This window comes from Xenia sp. Carnegie-2017, unplaced genomic scaffold (genome assembly GCF_021976095.1).
Source record: "Xenia sp. Carnegie-2017 unplaced genomic scaffold, XeniaSp_v1 HiC_scaffold_1, whole genome shotgun sequence".
Classification (NCBI taxonomy): Eukaryota; Metazoa; Cnidaria; class Anthozoa; order Malacalcyonacea; family Xeniidae; genus Xenia; species Xenia sp. Carnegie-2017.
This window is the reverse complement of record NW_025813402.1, coordinates 8,821,941-8,838,583: the sequence shown is the minus strand read 5'-3', so window position 1 is coordinate 8,838,583 and position 16,643 is coordinate 8,821,941. Positions and strand designations below refer to the sequence as shown.

The window sequence follows — 16,643 nt, the reverse complement described above, 5'->3', positions numbered from 1 at the left end:
GAGCCGCCTTAGCCGGTAATCAGGGGTGTAGTGTGAAATTTTGAACTGGGGGTAGGTGCTAAAGAGTACTTAATGAATTGGTTACGTACAACACTTTTTTAGGGAATATGAAACGACGTTATTTACTATCGAAAATTGGTTTGTTAGAAGCGATATAAAAATCGAATTACCGAAAATTCTTGCTGATTCCTTCCTCTGTTTAGTAAATGCTGATGAAGACTAATTACAAAGGTTTGGGTTGTAGTTTCGCGTTCTACAAACTTTTTCCTCATAGGAATTTTCAAATTTCTAGCACTAAAGATAAAACTTCCCCAAAAGAGAAAGAGGAGTCATTTTTTGTACACAATATTGTCATGGATTAAACTTTAAATACGCAAAATTGATCCCAAATCCGATCTCAAATGTTGGGATTAGGTTTAAGGTTCACGTGCTGGTGCGGACTGCGGACCCGGCGTGTGAGGTGACTGGTTGGTTGTGTTTACAGCACAGACTCACAGTCATGAGTGGTATGGTCCTGCGTTTTCATTTCCATATCTTACACTCTTCTTGGAAAGGGATTTTTGATCGAAATTTGTGGAGGGCTAAAGTTGTTGGTGTCAATGTCTTGATTTCTCCCAAAGTATCAAGAATGGCTTCAAGTGGAGCCATTGGAAAGAACTTGCACGAGAAGAAACCATTGGTTGGTATTATTTCGCAATATTTTTTCCAATCCAAGAATGATTTGGAAAAACTAGCAAGACATTGTCCATCGGCAACATTCGTCGTCATCAACGGTGAAGGTCAGAAATTTTAAATTAATAGACAATTAGACTGCAATTGGCCATGAAACTTGGACTGCATTTTATATATTAATTCATGATGAATGATTTTGACCAAAGATTTTCCTTATTTACTATTGAAATGTTTACCACCTTAGTAGGTGAATGTGATCTATGGTTGCTATGTTGAATGATTTTGACCAAAGATTTTCCTTATTTACTATTCAAATGTAAGCCAACATGGGGAAAATACCTTAGTAGGTGAATGTGATGTATGGTCACTATGTTGAATGTTTTTGACCAAGGAATTTTCTTATTTGCTATTCAAATGTAAGGCAACATGGGGAAAACTCCATCACTCTTTAACTTGGTGTGCATCACCTATAATTATGACTGTATGTCCACTACTCTGTTTAGTGTCATCATACCATTTTGTTATTGGTTCATAGGAACTAGGTATTTTCTCTGGTACATTATTATTGCCACAATATTATTGAAGTACTTATTGTGTAATGTGATAATCACATTCTTGTATAACAATGACAACCTGAAAACTTCATTATACTTATAAGACACAAGTTAGATATACCACCTTAGTAGGTGAATGTGATGTATGCAGCTCTCCTTATTTAAGATGAGGCTGGGGATTATGGTAAACACGACGGCATGAACTAGGAACTAGATACTTGCTGAATATTGAATTTACCAGAGAGAGGGCTATAACATAGAATTAATCAAGTCTCTTTAATAGTTGACTCCTCAGAACTTTGCAAAATTACATCATTTTATACATGTATATTGTGAGCAACATGATTAATTGAACATTTCTTATTGACACACATTAAATATGATCTTTTCTCTCTCTCCTAAATGGACCAATACAGTGCCTTTCATTCTGCCTTTCAAAAATGTTGATGCAAATTTATTTGCAGGTAAATTTTGCCAGCTAATTGTATACCCTCTGATTTAAGCAATTTATTGAATGAAACTGCCTCAGTATTGAGATTAAACATGGAATCTTTCATTTAAACATCTTAGTCTTGACATGAAATCGCCGAAAAACCTTTTCTTTATTTCTTTGTTTTTGATTCAACATCTGTGCTGTTTTATCGGAACAATTACACCTCTACAATTTGTACCTTTTTCACTCTGCTGTTAAATGAAAGCTGAATGTTTACCATCTTTTAGCTTGTAAATCATTTCAAATGCTTAGAATGTTTTCAACGTACAAATTAACTGTTCTGTTGTTTATTTATAAAATATCGAGCATTGATTTATTATTTCCCAGAGCCATATACCAAAATGCTTATGGTTATGTTTGTTTTAATGAAAAAAATCTTCTCAAATGCCATGAATTTTTTAAATTGCAGAAATAACATCAGACTGCTTAAAAGACATGGAAATCGTAATTGCAGATCCTCCACTTGTCTGTGAATGGATTCATCAATTTCCTAAGTTAAAGTGGATGCAGGCTACGTTCGCTGGCATAAATAGTATAATCCACTCTATTGAGCCTTGTAAGCTGCCAACGTACAGTTTGACCAAATTGAGTGGAGTGTTTGGAGCAAGCATCGCCGAGTATGTTGTGGGTCACGTGATTGCGCGTGAGCGAAAGTTCCTACTATGCTTGGAGTACCAAAAAAGTAAATCCTGGTAAGATGTGCCTACTGTTAATGTTTATACAATTTGTTGTAGTATGGTTGCCCATCATTGTCTGAACAAAAGTATTCTTACTAGAGTAAACGGTTTGAACCCGGGAGTATCGTTACATGTTTGTAGATGTAGATCGTCATAGAGTATTAATTCCAAGAGGATTAATTCCAAGGCCCCGTTTACACTATACCGGATTGCTATCGTAGCAGGTTGAATATTCTTTGTATTAAAAGGCAATGAAATTGTTCAACGTCAGAAACACAATCAAATAGACTAAATCTATCAGCTTAATAGGCTTTTACTCCGAACAGTTAACCCTTTAAAGCAAATGAGAATGTCGTGATGAGCGAATCCTGTATAGTGTAAATGCAGCCTAAGTTAGTGTACTTTTGGATACATAAAATTTAACTAGAATCTAGTACATAGTTCTTAGCCTTATGTTCAAAGAGCTCCCCTCTCGTATAAAATAAGAACATGAACATCGAAATAAGCTCAACAGCAGGAACATACATCAGCACAAATTTACAACATGGTCTACTTGATGCCAACTTCCTGCTTATAGCTCTGTGCCAGAAGAACAATATTAAATAACATGTTTGTAGATGTAGATCGTCCAGGTTGGTATAGTCCTGAGAAGGACTGTTTTTGTTGTTGTTGACTGACGTTTCGCCAACCTTAGGATTGAGGAATCCTCATTCGACTCTGAAGATGACTATCGCTAAATTTGTCGAAACGTCAGTCAACAACAACAAAAATAGTCCTTCTCAGGACTATACCAACCTGGACGATCTACATCTACAAACATGAAAAGTATTCTTGTGAAAAGCTACTTTTAATTAAAAAATAACATGCGTTAAAATTAAAATTAAAACAAATTCCAATTAAAGATTGATCAAAGGAAAATTTGATTAAAACTATACAAACACTATTCAGAAATCTATTCAGAAATCTCTTTTCGCCTTATCTTTCCTCACGCACTTTGCCAAATCATCTTCGAAAGTGCTATCGTTAAGTGTGGAAAATTATTTTACTTCTTGGATCAGAAGAGAAAATTGAAAAAACGTCTGCGAGTATTTCAATGGTTAAAAAGGTCGCGACAAGGAAGTCATGCAACTTTGCTCTAGGCCTGCTGCACGCCTTGCTCGCTGCAATTGCCAAACTGTGGCGAAAATCAGTATACGTAATAAGTTATATAGTACAATAGTTTTGTGTGCATAAGTGACAAATCATAGTATATCGTTCTTAAACCAAGCATTTTTGTTCTTTCAAGACCATTACATTTTGACGTTATAACCACATACCGTAAATGCTTGTTTTAGCGCTGCGGTGCTTATTTAGTTTTTCCGAGTTACAATGCGGCCCGTATGCTGGTGGTCCTCTGTATTTTCGGCCGGACTTTTTTTACCGAAGTAATATTGAATCGATTCTAGCTTATTCAATTATAACACAATCCAAGAGTAAGGTGCCAGTTGCAAGTATCCAATCATCGGTTAATAAATCCAATTTTGCATAAAGACATTAAAGAACAATGTTATGGAACACTTTAGTTATTTAATCATTTTCACAAATTAATTCTACTTATCCAAAACATCATCCATGCAATCATAAAGGTCATGAAATTGTAGAAGTTTCCGAATACATTTTCCTATATTTAAACATATGTTGTAGCATGCATTATGTGCATTTTGTGTTTGTAATCGTTTAAAGTCAAATATGTAAGTGAATAATTTGACATTTTAAAGTGATGAAAGTTGTTGTAACTTTCAATAACTAACAGAAACTATTCAATATCAATGGGTAAAAAATTTACTTGTTAGCTACTGCCATTTTTCTTGCCTTCATTCTTTCCTTCCTTCCTTCCCTCCTTCCTCCCTCCCTCTCTCTCTCTCTCTCTCTCTCTCTCTCTCTCTCTCTCTCTCTCTCTCTCTCTCTCTCTCTCTTTTTATGCTTGTTTGCACGATTAAAACGAGAAATTCGAAGACAACAGATAAAGGAAAACTGATCTCCTAGTATAACTCAACCACACGAGGCTTTAAAATGCTGCAGTTATGTAATTCTAACGTACGTCATTCCTTTTGTTAGGTGTTCTTGGGAGAAATTAAAGTACCGTGAACTTTCAGATTTGACTATTGGTATTCTTGGTTTTGGATCCATAGGGAAAGTTATTGCAGAATACTGCCATTGTATGAAGATGAAAGTATTTGGCATCCATCGTGCCGTACCAACTTCTAAAGTACATTACGTTGACAAGAGTTTTGGTATAGAAGAATTAGCAGAATGCTTAAAAGAATGCGACTATTTTGTCAGTGTTCTTCCTAGTGCTGAGAGTACCAGAGGACTGCTTTCTGGGGAGGTCCTTAAAAATTGCACGGCTAAAAAAACAGTTTTAATAAACGTAGGTCGTGGGGACCTGCTGGACGAAAAAAGTATTTTGAGGGCTCTTGATGAGCAATGGATCGGCGGAGCTATCTTGGATGTTTTCGAAAGGGAACCCCTTTCAAAAGAAAGCGCTTTATGGTGTCATCCTCAAGTTTTTATTACTCCTCACGTCTCTGGTCTGATCAATTCAGATATGGTAAGCGTTGAGGCCATAACATATTGTGCAGCTTCCATATGCATGTGAATCTTTTGACTGTGGGAAATATCCAGATGCCTCGATATAACGTGATATGCATGTTTTGACGTCTAGTGCACCAATCTAGACTCCGACATTTCGTTTGCACAAAGGCAAAAGGACGCATCCATTTAGTACGTACTCAAACTTTACCGAATATTTAACACCCCTTCTAAGTACGGATGTGTAATTTTCTAGCCCCACCCCACCCCCAATTTTTACATGCACATGTGTACAAAGACATTGTTAATTATCACAACTTATCAAAAAAATCCTTTATCCACTAGTTACCAGTGAATATTGTAAGTTTAAGGACACGATGATACCTACAGATACCGGATATTGTGGTTCTTGTCTTTGTCGGGGTATCTTACTCTGCTCTTTCTGCTCTTTTATATTAACTTATAACACAATCATAGGTGTGTAGTTTGTAATTAAAGTATTTACTTTCATAAATGTTAAATCTCACTAAAAAAAATTTCACTATAACCTCATTCATCAAATTTCTACGTTGGGTTTATTTACAGCTAAAGCGGTGAGATAATATAACATTGGGCTAATTTCTTTTAAATTGTTTTATTAGATCTTGCAAGTGTTTGTGGAGAATTTTCAACTCTATAAAGATGGAAAAGAACTTAAGTATATTGTGGACTGGAAAAAGGGATACTAGACGTTAGTCGGGTACATTAGCCTATCCACGAAGGGTAAGTCAGAATCATAAGCGACTCATTTTCGGTTAAAAACAATAAGAGAACATTTAACACAAATATTAAAAGGATTACTAATTGTAAAGTAATTTGAATTGGAAATGTATTTTTAGCAATGTATTCTTGGAAATCCACCCAAGTGATAACTTGCATATCGTGGCATGTAGCATTTATTACACGAATATAAGCACTTCAAGTTTATACGTAACTTCTGGTTAATTGGTGGTTGCTTGAGACAGCTGTGCATTTGTTATTCATTGATCATTATAACTTGGATTCTCGTATATTTTGTAGCTTTCCTACGTTGAATACGTGACACCGATTACTATACGTACTCTTGTCCATTACAATCTGTTTGAACTCAGTAGCTAACTCGTAAGCTTTTTTTTTGTTTTGTTTGTTTCGATCTGAATAATGTTACCTGGCGTAAAGAAAATTCTGTAGGGCAAATTCGTCTATCAATTTCTTCTCTTTGATTGATTGTTAGAAAATAATTCGTAGCATGAAACAGAAAAATTTTCTTGTATATCAAAATTCTCTATTAAAATTGCTTGGTACCTTAATATTTTGTGTGGAAATTCGCACCCCTCTCGCAACCCTTCTAGTTGAGGCTGGGCGTTACGCAACCCTCCTAATTCCATTCATTAAGCAATTGGGGGGAAAAGAAGAGTGTATGATGCAACTTGAACGTGCCAAACAAAGGCGAATGAATAGCGATACAGAAGCCATATCTTTACGAAATCGAGCAGAATTTATTAAAGGAAAAATTGTTCTGATGAATAAAAAGTGGTCTAAAACAGACCGATGCAAAATTGAACCTAAGTTGAATTAAATGGAAAGCAAACATGAGCACGCTGTGAACTTAACAAACTCGTTGGAAGAAAACGTGAACACACTGCATAAAAAACAAAATTAATAAAGAAAACGTAACACACCGATGAAAATTAATTTATTGAACGATCAAATTAAACAGTGTGAAGGAGGAGCGAAATTCCACTGTAAAAAGCAAGCCAATGAATCAAAGACAGGTTGAATTACCTTTTTTTGCAGAAACATGTATGTTCATGTGGAAGTTGTAGTATCGTTACTTTATCGTTACTTTACCACTGATGTAGCAATTACATCTCAAGTAAGTTTGACGTTGCCATGGTGAACGACTGTGGGGGAGTTGAATACCTCTCTTCTTAAAAGTGTTGTCGAATGTCCACCCATTAGTAAATAACCTTTTTTATGTTTTCGGAAAAGTTTCTCGCATTCACTTACCGGCACTATTACAGACGTCATTTTAACTTTATGTATGATGTATATTTTTTAGAAAATAAAGACAATAATTAAAATACCTGTTTGATTTAGTGATTAATATGAATATCATGTTATACAAAAAAAATTGGATGACTATGAATGCCATATTTGCGTAAAAAGTAAACCACTAAAGATAATAGTTGATACAAAGCTTTACAAAAATGTGAAACTGAAAATGGTGCTCGAAATTTGCAGCAAGAGGTCGCTTTAACTCAAGAGACCACAAACTTGTGATGCAGAAGTCACAATTACTGACTGGCAGACAATAATCGGACGTGAACTACATCATTTCACTTGTTACCTCAACTTTACTAGAAAACCATGCGCAAAACAGAACCATACCAGGTGTTCGAGGAGCTAGTTGCTTTTATTGAGAAAAAAGTTATTACTGGCTGTGAAGTGATGCGATTATCTGATATTTATAAGCAATATGAAAAAGCCAAGTCAAAAATAGTTGGGTATAGAGAAAACTGCCAAACAATTAAAGTCCAGAAATCAAAATTTATTGGGAAACATACCAACTACAATAGGCATGGTTCTGTTTAGCGCATCGTTCTCGGTAAAAACTGCAGCCAAGTCCGGACAATTCTTTCCTCAGAAGTGAAGTATTTCAATTCAATGTCTTTTATATTTTCTAATTTGGGCCGCTTTATAAACTGCTTGTCTAGTATTTTCACTGAAATTTTTATACCTTCGGTCGTTTGGTTTCAACAATGTATGATGCAAGCATTGCTTTTGACCTTCCTTCGTTTTTTAGGTGGAACTTAAGTTAAACTTATATCAAATGGTTTTGATTTCAGCTTTTCGGAAATATTCCTTCTTTCTATTGTAAAAAAGTACGGACGCACGTGTTTATCTTATGAATGCGTCCAAACTACATGACTTTTCCCCCAGGCGCTGGTCGAAGTTCAATGTGGGCTCGCTTCTTGTCATACATGAAATAAACATAAACATGGCGGCTAAACAATTTGAATACAAGTGGAGCGAAAAATGTTGTCGGAATCATGCCTCAAGTAAATTCAAGATGTCCAACATGCGGAATCGAGTTGAGCATAGTTTAAACCATACACTTATCACCAAAATGAATTGTCACAAAAAGCCGTAAGTATTACCCTATTTTATTACGTCTATCTGCCTGACTAATATTCTTGCAAAAAAATTGCGTCTCCAAGAGGGTAGATATCAAAAACTCAGGGGGGAGGGGTTCATGAACCCTCTATAACAGAGCTCGGATGTGCTCAACAGATTTGACTACAGTCACAAAAATAACTGGATTCGCCCCTGCTTGGAGTCAGACTAGAGTATCAATTATTCTTATCAGGAATCAATAATGGCGTCAAGTGCAGTTAATGGGACGAATATGCACGACGAGAAAACATTGGTTGGTATTATTTCAAAACATTTCCTTCAAACCAGGGAATATTTGGAAAGGCTTGCAACACTTTGTCCATCAGCAACATTCGTCATCATCAATCATGAAAGTAAGAAATAATTCAATGAATAAAAAATTTGACTGAAAAGGCCGTAATATTGGATTGTAATTTATATATTTTTGATATTGTCAATTGATGACTGCATATTAAACTTGGCTATTCGGCTGATCTTTGTCATACAATTTTGTTGTTTGTTCATGGTACTTAGAGCCAGCTCGTATGAGCCCCCGGCTAGCGAGACATCTCGCCGACCTTTGCAATACATTTACTATTAATAGTTACGTCGTGTTCATATATGAAAGCGGTATGGCCCGGTACCTGAGATCTCGGCTGTAGGAGACGAGATCATAGGTAAGCGGGATGAAAATTTTCCATATGAACTCGCTAATTACCGAGATGAAATTATGATATTATAAACATGGCGACCAATGGAATGGAACCGGGAGTTAAAACAAAACAAACGAATTATACGCTGGAATAATGGCATGAAGAATAAAGTTTAATTCAATATTTGAAGATAACAGTAGTATTCAATACAAAGACACAGTTTATAAACGGCATAAACCATAAAATACTGAAATGCCGGTCTATGATGCCGGTCGCGAGTTTTGGGAAAGTGTTGTTTTGCTATTTCGTCTTCGTAGGCGGGATTGAATTCTTCATATGAAAGCGAGGTAATATTTGGCTTGTTCAGTGGATGTCTCGCTTACCGGGATCATATGAACAGGACCTTACATGGCACGGTGTGCGTAATTGCTACAGTGCTATTGAAGTACTTATATTGTGCCATTTACAGTGATCTGATCAGGACATTCTACCATTGATAATGACAACATGAGAACTACATTTTACTGATGATACACAGCTACATGTACCACTTTTGTAGATGATGTATTCTGTGATCTTTGATCTTTGGATGTGTTTAGATCAGAAATGTTTCGCTTTGCATCAGCAATCAATCAATCATCTTTAATAAATGCCACGACAATGTCACAGAATAATGATTATACAGAAGGGTCACTCAGGTGTACAACGCGTCCTCATGTCGGACATTATTCCAGCCAGATGATAAGGATTTCTCACTTGTTTCCAACCTCTAAAATTACATGACGTCAATATTTAATAATGAATTCAAGTATATTTTCACTTAAGAAATGACTTCGGATCATTTTAAAGATTTTAAAAAGTCAAAAACCCTAATCATCTGGCTGGAATAATTGCGGCCACCATGCGCGGCACGTCATGCGCAAGGACAAAAACATCATAGGCTCCGACACAAGTGACTCGTCTGTATATTTGTATTCTGTGACAATGTGCTAAACCAATGGGATATTAGAATACAATTTAATGACTACCAAAATAGTTGCTCTTTTTTGTGGTACACTTATTTAATATTAAAGTAAATGGTTTGAGCCCGGGAGTATCGTTACATGTTTGTAAATGTAGATCGTCCAAATTGGTATAGTCCTGAGAAGGACTGTTTTTGTTGTTGTTGACTGACGTTACAACAACCTTAGTTGACGGAGGAGTAACCTGACGTTTACTCCTCATTTGACTCTGAAGATGACTACCGCTAAGGCTATCGAAACGTCAGTCAACAACAACAAAAACAGCACTTCTCAGGACTATTCCAAACTGGACGATCTACATCTACAAACATGTTATTTAATATTGTCCTTCTGCCACAGAGCTATAAGCAGGAAATTGGCATCAAGTAGACCATGTTGTAAATTTGTGCATATATACTGATACATGTCCCTGCTGTTGAGCTTATTTCGATGTTCATGTTCTTATTTTATGTGAGAGGGGAGCTATTTCAACATAAGGCTAAGAACTAAGAACTAGATTCTAGTTAAATTTTATGTATCCAAAAGTACAATAACTTAGGCTGCATTTACACTATACCGGATTCTCTCATCACGACATTTTCATTTGCTTTAAAGGGTTAACTGTTCGGAGTAAAAGCTTATTAAGCTGATAGATTTAGTCTATTTGATTGTGTTTCTGACGTTGAACAATTTCACTGCCTTTTAATACAAAGAATATTGAACCTGCTACGATAGCAATCCGGAATAGTGTAAACGAGGCCTTGGAATTAATACTCTTTGATGATCAACCCCTGAGAAAATTTTAAAATTACATGGTTCATTGCATTAATATGTGTAGTATAAACGGCATAATGAGTATAAACAGCATAACATTCCGTCCACCCGTATCCCGATAAAACGCCTACACCAACCGTAAACTTTTGAAAACGCGGTCCAGAGTGGAATGTTTTGAAAACGGAAGAAAATTAGTCTCGTGTGGACAGGCGAAACCGTAAAAATATAAAAATGATGACGTATTAACTGCGAACCAGTTCACTTCACGCATTTATTGTCGTCAAACATGGTGAGAACACAAAAATTTTATGCGGAAGAGCAACGTTTAAAAGGAGCTCCACTTCATCGCCCATTCACGCAAAGTTTTCGGTTTTGCTCTTATCGAATTTTGACGACTTTAAATTGTATTTACAAACAATGGAAAGAAGAGTTTCAATTGTAAAGAAAGCACATGTACGTACACCTTCTTTGTAGGCTCATCTTGCATCGAGCGCTTTCTCAGATGGAATTTTGTCAGCGTTATCAAATTTTGTCCGGATACGTGTGGACGGGCAAAAACGATCCGAAAACGACTACGTGTGGACGCGAAAGTTTTTAAAACCGTAAAAATAGTTTTGCGTTTTCAAATTTATCCGGATACGTGTAGACAGCCTAACACTTTCAAGATTTCTTATTAAAACACAGTAAAGGAAGCTCCTATCACAGTACCTAGTTATCCAGCCTTTCAATAATGCTGATGTACGTTAATTTGCTGACATATGTGTGGAAACTGATTTATATTGGGGCTGAAGAGTCGACTAGACCCTTTTTTTAAACTTTAGGAGGCCCTGTAGCTTTCAGTTTTGCACAAACTTAGCTATGAAAACTTTATCATTTAATTATACTTCATTACAACACACAAAGTGCAAGTACAGTGATATTATAATATCACTTAAAGAGAAGCATTTAATCAATACCCACAATGATTTGTGATGCTCATCCCAAGCAACTAATTCCACTACTATGTCACTAGCACTTTTAAATTTGTATGAAGAAATTTATGATCTTTACTTAACATATTAACTAGGACAGACTTGTTCATAATTAGAATTTGATCTTAGCATAACGTCTGCTTGTTTACGGTCTTCACTAAATCTGACAGTATAGATATAGTTATCCTTCTTTAGTCAAATTTCTTCTTTGTTCTTGTAATTTCTGTAATCTGTGAGATTGGTACATACACAGCATAATCACTGTGTACAAGTTTTGTAACTTTGCATAACAGCTTTACGTAGCATTCTCGATAACAAAATGTATTATATGACAAGCGTCACTTCCGGCTAAATGGCGCAGAACATTGATTGGCTCAGAAACATTTTTGCCGTTTCATTATTTTCCCATAATTGACCACGGTCCAAAACGCGTAATTTTACAGTCAAATGTAAACAAACTTCGTATGTGCGAATGTGAGTCGAAGGAAAAACACTCGGAAAAGAGTTTAACTATCCAGACGATACAATTTGAAACGATTTCTTTTTTACTGACAACAACTAGAAAAGTGAAAGTCAACCCGTAAAAAAACAGCAAAGACGAGGAAGAAAGCAAGCTTCGTTTCAGGTCAAATAATGCCGTATATAATAAACCTTTTCATAACCTCGCTTTCACGGTATTTCTTGGGAAATATCGGAAATCTGTCGATTTGTACAAACCTCCCCCTACGGGCTCGGTCTGTACAAGAATACATCGGTCCGTTATTTCTCCGTAAAGACCTCGCGCTCGGTTATTAAGGCCTTACTACTTGACATTAAGTACGGTACTGTAGTTGGGTTTTAGTGGAAAAAACGTTCTCAAGTGTTATGAACTTTTTATCTTGCAGAAATAACAGCAGATTGCTTAGAAGACTTGGAAATCTTAATTGCAGATCCTCGAGTTGTTCATAAATGGATTTATCAGTTACCTAAGTTAAAATGGTTGCAGGTTACTACTGCCGGCGTAGATAAAATAATCCGCTGTATTGAGCCATGTAACGTTCCACGGTATAGTTTGACCAAATTGAGTGGAACGTTAGGCGCGGGCATCGCCGAGTACATTATGGGTCATGTGATTGCGCGCGAGCGACATTTTTTTATATACTCGGAGTATCAGAAAACTAAAACATGGTAAGATGTGTACATAAATAGCTGGTTTTTATCATTTTGTATAAAATGTCAGCCCATTATTGTCTAACAAAAATATTTTTGTAAAATATTACGTTTAATCAGAAAATAACGCACATTAAAGTTAAAATCAAAAGAACGTGCAATTGAAGCATTATTTTAAAGGAAATGCCAATAATTGAAATTAATCCAAATTTATACTCACATATCCCATCAAACCTGTGGCGAAATTAGTGAACACTTTTGATAAATGCTTTAAATCAGTAACGCTCTAAGCGAAGAATGGGTGACGGTGACCGCAGCATTCCTTACTTACTCCACAGACATGAATTAAGAAATAAAAGATGTTTACTGTATTTGCATGGGCTTGTGCATACGAGGAGACCTTTGGGAGAACTTGAGAGCAGATCAGTGCAAGCCTGAGACTGAAGGTCGAGGGTTACACCTGCTCGAGAGTTCTCACAAACGTCCAAGAGGTTTGCATAAGCCCGTGCAAACACGACAAACATCTTTTATTTCTTTTATAAAATAGCAATAATGCGAAACAGACGAATTTAAAGTAAACGTTTTCATTTTTCCTCTAAATTGTACTCATGATTGATTTATTCTCTTTAACTGATTGATTGTTATGAAAGATTTGATTGGTTGAGCTCAGATGTGTTTTGCACAGGCTAATGCGTTTCATCCCATCGTGTTTATTTTATAAAATAGTAAATATGGTGAAAATTTGTCTTGCAGAAATATTTTTCTGATTATGTCTATATATGGCCCGATATTGATGGTTTACATCACTCCTCATAATATTGGGTCATGTTTTGGAGTTAACTGGATTAAAATTTGTTAAAATGTGTATTTCTGTGGAGGAAGACTCTGGCAGATTTAGCGTTGGGTTGAATAAATTACAGGAGTTTATTATTGGATAATACTTTTTAAAAAATTTATGCCTTTCAATAATTAGCTAGTGTCGATTTCTATGTTTTGAATCCGATTAATGTGAAATTCTAAAAAAAAACAGACTGAGCAAAATTGACCTGCTATTGTGTCAGCTACATCGGGCTCATAAAAATGCTGCAGATCGAAAATTCTGACGTACTTTATTGTTTTTGTTAGGTGTCCGTGGGAAGAAATGAAGTACCGCGTACTTTCAGATTTGACTATTGGTATTCTTGGTTTTGGATCCATAGGGAAAGTTATTGCAGAACACTGCCATTACATGAAGATGAAAGTGTTTGTTATCCATCGGGTTGTACCAACTTCTACTTTTTCTTACGTAGACAAGAGTTTTGGTATAGAAGAGTTAGCAGAATGTTTAAAAGAATGCGACTATTTTGTCAGTGTTCTTCCTAGTGCTGAGAGTACGAAAGGACTGCTTACTGGGGATGTCCTTAAAAATTGCAGGGCTAAGAAAACAGTTTTCATAAATGTAGGTCGTGGGGACCTGCTGGACGAAAAAAGTATTTTGAGGGCTCTTGATGAGCAATGGATCGGTGGAGCTATCTTGGATGTTTTTGAACCCGAACCTCTTTCAAAAGAAAGCGCTTTATGGTGTCATCCTCAAGTTTTTATTACTCCCCACATCTCTGGTCGAGCCAATTCAGATATGGTAAATGTTGATATTATCACGTTTTGTTCATCATCCATGTTCATGCGAATCCTTTGACTGCGGGAAATATCCACATGCGTCGATACTACACGGAATATATATTGATTTGTACAGCGATCTAGTATCCGACAATTCCCTCGTCTTAAAAGCAAAAGAGGCATTCATTTTGTACTAACTCAAACATTAAAAATTTGTAAACACCCCGTAAATACAAATGTATGTTTTTTAGCTCCTCCCCACCAATGTTTATATGCACATGCGCACAAGGACATTCAATTATTTCTGAAATCGACCTCATATTCTTTATCAACTAGAGCTCAATATTGACGCTCAATTCCATGTTTATACATTATTTAATGCAATCAGCGGTTACACATTGCTATATCAAATTATCAGGCCTTGCAGTTTTCAATCTTGGGCAAACGTTTCAGCTTTAATATTTGTTGTGATTGATGCAAAGCTTAGTAATTTCTGTTGTCTTAGCTAATATAGGTAAAACTATCGACGTTCATAATCCGTTTAATACAGTATGTCAAAATTGTATATTTTTTCTTAAAGAAATTACTCTCCATAACACTTGCTCACGAAATACCTGGAAACAACCGATTAGGAGCTGTAGCTACTCTTACTACGCAAGTGTCATGCACTTTCACCCCTTTCTTATGTTTTAAACGAACCCCCTCCTTCAAAGTGTTTTGTTTATTGTTCGTGTGTAAAGCACGTTCATGTACCACTTATCGATATATTCGACTTTATGTAAGACTTCTTGTGTACTTGGCGTTTAGCAATTTACAAATTACAACAATATATTATTATTAAAATCATTTCATTTTTAGTTACCAAGTAAGATTCTAAGTTTGAGGACACAATGATGAGGAGAATACCTATGTACTGAAACTTTGTGCTGAAAGCTCTATAATAAATTATGATTAGTTTTTTCAACGCAAACATTAAATAATCCTCTCCCATGGTGAAATGTAATTTAGGACAAATCAGTTATGTTTCAGTAATTGTAGTAAGCTAGAGTACTAAATTCTTATAAATTTTAAAATGTCATTTCAAAAAATTTGACTAAAATCTCATTCATCAAAGTTATACGTTGGTATTAATTCCAGCTAAAGTTGTGAGATGATGTTGAGCTAATATGTTGTAAATTTTTTTATTAGGTCTTGAAAGTGTTTGTGGACAATTTCCAACTCTATAAAGATGGAAAAGAACTTAAATATCTTGTAGACTGGGAAAAAGGATACTAGACGTTTGGTGGGGTATATTGACCAATACGCTAGGGGTAAGTCAGAATCATTAGCGACTCATTGTAAATTTAAAAATATTGATACAACATTTTGCTTGGAATATCTAGCAAAAATATTATAAACAGGATTACTAGTTATAAGTATTTTTAATTGGAAATATATTTGTTGCTATATTTAAACTGACTCTGGGCCCGGCTACAAAAATCCGATGACAATTATTGCAATTCATCAGGACGAACTCAATTTATATGAGTTTAAAATGGTTTGTATTCGATGAGGCAATTAAGCCGTACGCTAGATAGAAGCCCAACTTCGTTTATAGAAACTGGTAAGTTATAAATGTATAGAAAACATTGCTATAACTTCTTTGTATATTATCTCGGTTAAGTTGAAATTTTTCCATTCTCGAACGAATTAAGTTGTAAAATTGCTGTTTGACTTCGTTTATCCTTTTCCCAACTTGTTGAGGTGACTTTGTTGAGTAACTTGAGTTAATGGTTCAAAGATTGTGTTTGTTTTCTTTTCGTAGGAATTGAACATTTACATCAAATTTTTGTTACCTATTGACGAGTGTTAAAAACGAAGCAAATAATCAAGTTTGGTTATTTTAAATATTTTAAATTAGGTATGCAGTATTGCAAGGTCAAAGCTGGAGTCAAATATATTACAATAAAAATAAAATAATTACAATTGTATAACTTTATACGCAATAACGTTTTGGAAGTTAGTCATTAAAGTGCCCCTTTTAGCAAAAATTTTGATTCGCGGTATTAGATTAAGATGTGATTTCTCAAGTATGAATGAAAAAAGTTTTCGATTTAGTCAAATCATTCCATTTTTATTGCGGTTTAAAGTTGGGGAAAATGCTCTTTTTGATGAGCATCGTTCGTCGTCAGGAAAAGTGTGGAACGACTTATGACGTTGGCAAGAGACTGGTCAACGCGAATGTATATTCCAACTACCTTGGTTGACGTTAGAAATCACACGTAGTTTTAATAACACCAACAAAAGTTCATGCTGCTACGGGCACTTCAAAGGCATATAGCTACATCCTTCCTATAGTCCATCCTTCCAGAAACGCTA

The 16,643-nt window shown here is 35.5% G+C and overlaps 1 protein-coding gene across 2 annotated transcripts; it reads left to right on the top strand.

Moving 5' to 3' along the window:
• The first annotated feature begins 445 nt into the window (after positions 1-445).
• On the top strand, positions 446-16,315 carry LOC124440364 (glyoxylate/hydroxypyruvate reductase A-like). Of its 2 annotated transcripts, XM_046990750.1 has the most exons (5): positions 446-779; positions 2,129-2,411; positions 13,815-14,307; positions 15,474-15,595; positions 16,090-16,315. In XM_046990750.1, the coding sequence occupies exons 1-4, from the start codon at positions 500-502 to the stop codon at positions 15,558-15,560; spliced, it is 1,143 nt and encodes a 380-aa protein (XP_046846706.1). In that variant the 5' UTR covers positions 446-499; the 3' UTR covers positions 15,561-15,595; positions 16,090-16,315. The 2 variants fall into 2 exon arrangements, with proteins under 2 accessions (XP_046846706.1, XP_046846715.1); XM_046990759.1 differs by lacking the exons at positions 13,815-14,307; positions 15,474-15,595; positions 16,090-16,315 and adding exons at positions 4,494-4,986; positions 5,609-6,016.
• Positions 16,316-16,643: the final 328 nt, after the last annotated feature.

Bases quoted from the DNA above. Each gene is read 5' to 3' on its own strand.
- LOC124440364 (XM_046990750.1), top strand. From the start codon at position 500: ATGAGTGGTATGGTCCTGCGTTTTCATTTCCATATCTTACACTCTTCT. The intron at 780-2,128 runs GTCAGAAATTTT...TTTAAATTGCAG, and splicing joins CGTCGTCATCAACGGTGAAG to AAATAACATCAGACTGCTTA. The intron at 14,308-15,473 runs GTAAATGTTGAT...TTTTTTTATTAG, and splicing joins GTCGAGCCAATTCAGATATG to GTCTTGAAAGTGTTTGTGGA.